This window comes from Diaphorina citri, unplaced genomic scaffold (genome assembly GCF_000475195.1).
Source record: "Diaphorina citri unplaced genomic scaffold, Diaci psyllid genome assembly version 1.1 scaffold67, whole genome shotgun sequence".
Classification (NCBI taxonomy): Eukaryota; Metazoa; Arthropoda; class Insecta; order Hemiptera; family Psyllidae; genus Diaphorina; species Diaphorina citri.
The window spans coordinates 23193-31783 of record NW_007377504.1 but is presented as its reverse complement, the minus strand read 5'-3'; the positions used below and the strand labels follow the sequence as shown (position 1 = coordinate 31783).

Below are 8591 nucleotides of genomic sequence, written 5' to 3'. Positions count from 1 at the left end.
AGAGAGAGAGAGAGAGAGAGAGAGAGAGGTTGACGGAGGGAGAAAAAATAACAGCGAAGAACGGTTGAGAGATTTTTTCCAGGAGAACTCAGCCACGTAAAACAAAGAAGAGAAATGAGAGAAGAGTACCTACGAATCTAAAACGAAGTGAAGAGTTTACAATAACAGAGAAAAGTACTTTAATAAAAAGCAAAGAAAAGAAAGTAGGTAAATTAAAAAAATAAAAATGCATAAATAGACAATAAACCCTTGAAGAGAGAAAGGGAGACAGTAGAAAGCAATATAAGCCAAATATTGAAAAAATAAAACAAGAGAAGTGGAAGAGAAGAGACAAGACAGAGGAGAGATGGAGAAAAGAAGAAAATACAAGTACAATTCAAGAGATAAGGAAAAGATGAGAAATAAAGAAATTAAAAAAGCGAGGGAGTATAAATTGTATGTTAAAATAACGATATTATTTTTTTAATGCAAGTTTTTGAATAGTAAATGAACGTAAAAACTTGAGCTTATAGCATAAAATGTGCATAAATATATTATCACTGTAGAACCCGAGTACATTTTGGTGGTAGGGGAGTCATAAGAAAACTAATAAAGATTGTGGGAGACAACAAAAGTTTAATCAAAAGAGAACGATGATTAAAAAAGAAGAGACATGAATTCTTCAAAGTTTCTGGAATTCAATTGGATATGGAAGAGTTAAGATATAGTAGAAGAAAGAAAGAGTGAAGAATAATAAGAATTTGATTATAAAGAAGAAGAATACCTACGAATTGACTAGGGCTTTTTCACAAAGAATCTCAACTATGGTAGATCATTAGTAAGGCATAATTATCACCATTGAAGAAAGGTAGAAAGAGAAATAAATGTGATCAAAATTACTTTAATTAAATAAAAAAAAAATAATAATAATAAGAAAGATAATTACGAAAGATACAGAAAATTACACTAAAGACAGATAAAGCTATGACTATTACACACCAAACTTTAGCAAAGATAGCTACCGGAGACAGATACCCAGAACATGTATAAAAAAAAAGATACACCAAACTTCCCCTTTTTCCAAGAGCGTGGGCCCCTGTGGGATTTTCCTGAAATTAATTTATGGAACTTATGAATAAATTAAAAGAAACATCGTGTGTGTATGTACGGGAAACTAATATCAAAACTCCCAGACACAAGCGTGGTATGCGCGCCAAAGTAAACAGAAAAGAAGAAACTCTTCCAAGAAGACTGAAAAGAAGATGAGTAGAAAGAAGGAGAAGGAAGAAGAAGAAGAAGAAGAAAGAAGATAAAGTAGATGACAAAGTTGCGAAAACCATGAAAACGCTAAACGAAGAAGCTGTGAGGAAGGAAAAGGCGAAGAAGAATTGAGTTCAAGAATTACGACGAAAGAAATCAAGACGGAAAAAGAGAAGAAGAAGAATAAGAAGAAGAAGAAGAAGAAGAAGAAGAAGAAGAAGAAGAAGAAGAAGATACGAACGAGAAGCAATGACGAACAATTCACCAGCGAGAGCTGAGAATGTGAATGGAAACATGGGGAAATTCTATTTATAAAACGTTCAACTTACAGCTTGCAGGAAGTTGAAGGATGCAGTGTGACAAATATCTCGACTACGAAAGAGCAGAATATTTAAGTACCTATTTGGGAAGAGATGAAAACAATGAGGGAAGAGAAGACATGAGGGAAAAGACCAAGAGTCAGAAACGTGGAGTTAAAAAGGAGGATCCAAAATAGCAACACTCTTTAAGCCTTCACTTATAAATAAAGGCTTAAAGAGGCTGAAAATACTCGTAATAGAATTCACTTACCACAAAACTTGGATGCTACTGACTAGAAATATCCAACCTCTTTGAGTGGAGAAAGTTGAAAGTAGAAGAAGGTAAACAAGTAAACAAGGAGCGTATTTTAAGTCGAAACTTGAAGAAACCCCGTAAAGAGATTCTCCTACTTTGCATAGACATAGTGTAGACAGCGGGGTATTGACATTGACGGTAGGTAGGTATAGGTACGTTCTACGTATAATATAAAACTGAACCCAAGTTTCAAAGAAGACCCGCAAATGAACTTTCGTCTGTTTCCAAATTGAGAAAGAGATAAAACGTACCGATAAAAGTCTTTTATATACAAAAAATTCTACTTAAAATAAATAAAGGCACAGGGTGTAAAAGCGAAATGTTTCTAACAAATGGTTCTCGAAGAACCTCGGTTGTTTCCGGAACTCCCGAAGTGTCCACGAAGTTGTTCCGTTCACCATCGGAACAGAGTGGGACTCACTTCTTGTGCTCGGCAACTACTACAGGCACTGGCACCACCTCATCATGCAGAACTGGCACCGGACCTTTGGGCAGATTGGTGGCAGCTACTCTGAACCCATGATGGTCGTCCGAGACATACTGCACGTTCTGAACATGTCCGTTGGCATCCACGTAAGAGTACGCGCCTTTCGTGATGCCGTCGACCGTTTTCGTCTCGTGTTTGGCGGAGTTCTCGTTCGAGTAGCCGTACGCGTATTGGCCCAGCTCGTCCTGGCTGTGATACTGGGAACGGATGGGGGTGGCGATGACAGCAGGGAGATGAGCAGCTGCTGGATGGACGGGGACAGGCTCTGCTTTGACTGGAACAACCACTGGGACGGGCGTTGGTCTTGGCTCGCGAGGGATGAAGTACAGTTCTTCTCGACTTGGTGCTGGCGTTGGTGGAGGTGTGGTTGGTGCTGGCGTGGGTGGTGGAGTAGTTGGTGCTGGTGTTGGGCTGTAAAGGACAGGCGCAGGTTCATACCTAGGCTCGTATTTGTGTTCTGGAACCGGCGCGAAATGTCTGACCACGGGTTTGATGTAGACTTCAGGAATGGGGGCTGGGGCCGGAGTAGGTGTTGGCGACGGAGATGGTGCAGGGGAAGGGAACGGACTAGGCGAAGGACTTGGACTGTAGTAGGCGGGAGCAGGAGATGGCTGGGCGGGATAGTAGGGTTCGTAAGCAGGTGCTGGGGTTGTAACAACGGCAGGAGGGGCTGTGGTCGGTGGTGGTGTTGTAGTGCGTGCAGGTACCGGTACAATGGTCAAGGCTGGGACAAATAGATTCTTAGGTGCCGGACCTGGCGCTGGTTTCTCTTCGGGAACATCATTGGTGTCCTCTTCAATAGGGATGTGAGAGCGAGCGTAAGGATAGGCAGGCTGATAAGACGGTTTATACCCAGCGGGAGCGTAGGATTTCGGGGCAGGCTTCTCAGGAACGTAAGGCGCCTCAGCGGGTTTCTCGTAATAGTAGAAGTTGGGTTCTTCATGCTCCTCTGAGACGTAGTCGGGTTCATCGCTCGAGTAGACACTACGACGGGACCGCTTATGAGCGTCAATGACTTCAGGAAGGAAATGATCTGCTGGGGAAACTGGAACGACAGGATAGGCTGGGAGGACAGGATAGGCCGGAGCAGGTACTGGTTTCGGCGCTGGGTAGTACACCACCTGTGGAGGATAGGCTGGTGGAGGAACAGGATAGTAAGAAGGATAGAACGGATAGCCTGGGTAGTATCTGGTGGTACCGTTGACGGGGGCGATGGCGTGACCCAGTTTGAACGGCAGATTGGTGCCTTCTGCTTTAAAACCGTGCTCGTCGGAGGTGTACTTCACGGTCTGCAGTTTGCCGTTGGGATCAACGTAACTGTATTCACCTGAAACATGAAAACAGGTGGTTTTTTTTACAACTTATTTTACAGGTTAGTAATTATTAGCTTAACTCCATACATTAAAAGCTCTTTTCTGAGGCTTAGGTGTAGCGGCAACTGCCCAAAGGGATGGGTTAAGCTTATACGAATCTACGAATATGTTAATAGGTAGTTCCGAGGTGTGAATCGAAATACTATGTATAGATCCAAAGTTAATATTACCTAGCTTCTGACGAGTTGAAAAGGAGACTAAGGAAGATGGAAAGAAAAAGGATATTCTTAGGAATGACTGTGAACAACGACAAATCAATGTTGAGAAAAAACCTTTTTAATCTAGGCACACACGGGAGAAATTTTATAGTTAATTCCAGTAACATTATGTAAAGTCTGATAAGTTAACTTTGAACATTTCAAATGGGTGAGTAGGTACCCCACAAGCTCATTTTTTATTAATTTTTTTTTCTCGCTTTTTTTCTTACCTTTGGTGACACCCTGGACTTTGGTCTCCTGTTGCCTATATGGTGCATATTGCATACATATTTGGCCTTTTTTGGTGCATATAATCCGATCCCTAATAATATTGGTCTCCTGTTGCCTATATGGTGCATATTGCATACATATTTGGCCTTTTTTGGTGCATATAATCCGATCCCTAATAATAAAAAAAACATTAAACATTTCAAGTTGGTAAGAGGGTACCCCGCAAGGTTTTTTCTTACCTTTGGTGACACCGTGAACTTTGGTCTCCTGTTTGGCGGACGGTCCGCCACTATAACCATACGCATAGTCGTGTACTTCATTCTGACTGTGATATTGGCTCAATATTCCTGCTAAAGCTACCCCTCTCGTGAAGGCAACCACGGCACTGAATATTAGAATCTGAAAGCAAACGGGGATTACGGGTGTTACAGTAATTTCTAATTCTTGTCTGGGTGGGGGGACTGTTTTTGAGTATTTCAACATTGTAATTTTCTAATAGGTTTGCAATGTGAGATAATAATGTTTCAGGTATCTCAATCTGTTCTCTATCTTTTAGTTGTTGCAACTCTATGTACATGTCATAGGCGTTGTCTTGAGTTTTAATATCGAGTTTGTCAAGGAAAGATAGTTCCATTTTTTGTTTCAAAGATAAAATAAGCTGTCTTTTATTACTCATTATAAAAAAAAATTGTGAATAAGGAAAAAAAAAGTTTTCTATTGTTAATGGGTAAAGTGGTAGTGAAAGTGTTTGTGTTTCAGAGGGGTCATACTACCTGTTATATTGCACTATATCTATACACATGTATATAGTTACGTCAGATTAAATTTTACATATGGTATTGAAAAACACGTGTATGGAGAAAATTGCAAAAAATCACTATTTATTCACGGAATTTCGGGAAACTAACTTCAAATTGTAAATCCACGTAAAAAAACAAGTGAAATTGACACTTCACAAAAATTTATTGGACGATTAAAAACACTTTTATGGGCAAATAAAGGGAGAGCTGATGTTAAGCGTGTCAAGATCTTGTTTTTTTCTCTGGAATAAACCTGATTGTGCGGACTTTCTAGAGCTGCTGCAGGTGAATTTTAGAGAAACTGAGGAGGTTGAAATATACCAGTGAGGGTGCTTCGAGGTTCCATCAAGGCCCGGGGATAGCAGCTTAACTCCAAACACAAAAAGCCCACTCCGAGGCTTAGGTGTAGGGGCGAACAGCCCTAAAGGATGGGTTAAGCTTCTACGAATCTACGAATCTACGGGGGGACGATTGTTTGGCTGGGGGACCTTAAACAGGGAGTAGACCAGCTTGGTCTGGCTGGGGGACGTTAAACAGGGAGTAGACCAGCTTAGTCTGGCTGGGGGACCTTAAACAGGGAGTAGACTAGCTTGGTCTGGCTGGGGGACTTTAAACAGGGAGTATACCAGCCTAGTCTGGCTGGAGGATTACAGGGATGGTACCAGTCTAAAAGTTCCCTTGCTAAAGATAATTATAGCCAAGGTTGAGTGCGAAGGGCATCTACTCGTAAAATTTGTAGCCAAAACCAAATGTCAGCCCAATGCAATCACCCTAGTTAGGGCTAAAAAAAAACGAAAAACGCTGACCTCGTCTGTACACGGGAAAAGGCGGAGAAAAAGAAGAAGAATACGAAGGAGGAGAAGGAGGAGAAGAAGAAGAAGGAGGAGAAGAAGAAGAAGGAGAAGGAGAAGAAGAAGAAGAAGGAGAAGAAGAAGAAAAAGAAGACAACAGGTGTTGCACAGATACAATACCCTATGTAGAAGCAGCCAAGTCGTGATTCTGGATCATTTATCGTGATAAAAAAATTAAATTATCAATCCACTTATATATTATTTTACAGTAGGTACCTCCTATTCATTTATTTACTATGAATGACTGTAATATTGTGAAAGTCCATATTCATAATAATATATCATTTGAAAAATACAACAACGTCACAATTTACATTGTCATCATAATGAAACTGATCAAATTATGCAAGGGAGAATCTTGAAATCCCATTATAAATTAAAATTCAAATCTATTTTTCTCTATTTGTGAAGGGCGGAGAGAGAGGGACAGGGGGAGAGAGGAAGGGACAAAAAACACAATTTACATTTCTCCAGGGAAAAAGTTCATACTGGGAGATGTCGATGGGATATTTTACCAGGATTGTTTTTATCCCGACGATTAAAATTTTCCGAAAACTTTTTTGTAAATTAGAATGGGATGAGGCAAAGGAGAAGAAGAAGAAATCCACGAAAAAAAGGGCATTTAAATGCCTACAAAGTACAAGCTTGTACCTAAGAAGGATTAGACTTAGAGGGCTGTTTAGCAGATTAAAAAAAAATAACAAAAAAAAAATAGGGAGAAGTGGGGGAAAATAGCTAAGAGGGTAATTGTGCGCACTACAAGTTACTTGACCTCCTAGTGACCTACATTAGGTACGATGTGGATTTTTTCTATGAATAGTGAAAATATAAAAAGTTCTAGGGTGGAAAAGTAAATAAGAACATCCTGTAAAGAGATAAGCGAAACATAAAATATGTATAAAGATGTTCTTTTTTCATTTTTCCCATTTCCTCCCTCCCTCTATTCTATCCCTTTGATTTCTCCCCTTATCCCATTCCGCAGGTTGACCTTTTCCCTTTCTCCTATACTTCCTCTCTGTTATCCATTCTCCAGTTGATTTTTCCCTTTGTCGGAATACCCATGTTGAATTTCATCCCTCTCTTCTCTTTATACCTATTTTCCCCCTCTCTCCTCAAGGTACCTCCACTTTTCTCCCTTTGCTTTGTATTTTTTCCCTTCTTCACCCTTCTGTTTCCCTTTTTTCTGTCCCAGAGTCACATCCCAAGATAATTTTCCCCCATTACAGTCTCGTAGCAGGAAGCTTAATTTATTTTCATATTCAGACTTGACTAGCATTTGTCCCTCACTCTGTCCCTCTCTTTCTCGCCCTCCTCTCTCTCTCCCTCTCTGTTCTTCCCTTCACCTCTCTCTCGCTCTGTCTCTCTCTCTCTATCAATCTTCTTAGACTTCCACAAAATATGACCAAGTTTTCAAGTCATTTTCCATCAAGACGTTAAACCTTTTGGTCTCGCCCTCCTCTCTCTCTCTCTCTCTCTCTCTCTCTCTCCCTCCCTCTCTGTTCTTCCCTTCATCTCTCTATCGCTCTGTCTCTCTCTCTCTATCAATCTTCTTAGACTTCCACAATATATGACCAAGTTTTCAAGTCATTTTCCATCAAGACGTTAAACCTTTTGATCAGTGAGTTTTATGAGGGAAGAAAAGAGTTAAAATATTTTCTCCCATTTTCTGGCCCATTGAGTAGCCAAGCGGTGTAAGAAATGAGATTTTGGCGAGAATGTGGAGGAGGAGGAGGAGAAGGAGTAAGGAGGTAAAAGAGGAAGAGAATGAAGAAAAGAAAGAAGGAGAAGAATGTGGAGGGAACACAATTAGAGTGGGATGAAGTGGAGGTAAAAAAACGTGGATGAGAAAGAGAAGGATGAAGGAGATAAAAGGGGATAAAAAGATGGAGTAGGAGTAGAAGAAGGAAGGATGTGAAACGGGAAGAATGGAGGAGATAAAAAGAAGAAGAGGAATAAGGAAGAGAAAGAATGTGAGAAAAATATGTGTTCTCTAAGAGCATTGAGATGTTTTCAACATGAATTCCCACGATTTATTATTATTGTTTATTTATTTTTCGCGTGTTTTCCTACCCTATTCATGCTCTTTAGGCTACAACAATTAGGCACCTATTTTGTAAATAAATTTTAATTTAATATTGTTCAATACCTACCAGAAAAAAAAAAACAAGTACCTAGGTAGGTAGGTAAAACCTACAAAATAAATGTGCCCACGCCGCACAGTTTCAATCAAAATTGGCCGAAGAAAACTTAAGGAAGGGATTTTAGTTGTGTTCATCACAAAATGCTCGTTCCCCACTAAACACTAGGCTAAATTCTTTGACTTGACTTGGACTCGAACCACCAACCTCCAGATCCAGAGTCTACGGTGCTAACCACAAGAAGAACACTTCATACTTGTTCAGAAGTCACGTCAGGTCAATGGAAAATTGCTACTCAAAGAGTTTTCACAATTCGAGCAGTGACCAGTGTTATTATAGGGTTAGGTTAAACACAAAAAGGAGCTTTCTTTTTCATCGTCGTAGCTTCTAAATAATTACCGAACACTTACCACGTTCATGTTATTTTCCCAGATCGATCCTCACTCTTTCCCCGCACTAAATAGACTAACACCCCAACCCCGGACATAAAAGCAAACTTGGCATTGTTCTATATTTAAAATCCACCAATGATCTATGGTATCTCGATCAATGATATAGGGTAAGTGTACCAGAAATTGGACCCCTCTAAAGCTGTGTCCACACATAGTCGACCGCGTCGATGGACGAGGTGAAGAGGTGAATCTATGTTGTCAAAGCAGT

The 8591-nt window shown here is 40.3% G+C and overlaps 1 protein-coding gene across 1 annotated transcript; it reads right to left on the bottom strand.

The window, feature by feature from the left end:
* Positions 1–327: 327 nt before the first annotated feature.
* On the bottom strand, positions 328–8391 carry LOC103519657 (vegetative cell wall protein gp1-like). The gene is made up of 3 exons (XM_008484749.3): positions 8342–8391; positions 4382–4541; positions 328–3668 (listed from the first exon to the last, which is right to left on the bottom strand). The coding sequence occupies exons 1-3, from the start codon at positions 8348–8350 to the stop codon at positions 2272–2274; spliced, it is 1566 nt and encodes a 521-aa protein (XP_008482971.1). The 5' UTR covers positions 8351–8391; the 3' UTR covers positions 328–2271.
* Between the last annotated feature and the right edge of the window lie 200 nt (positions 8392–8591).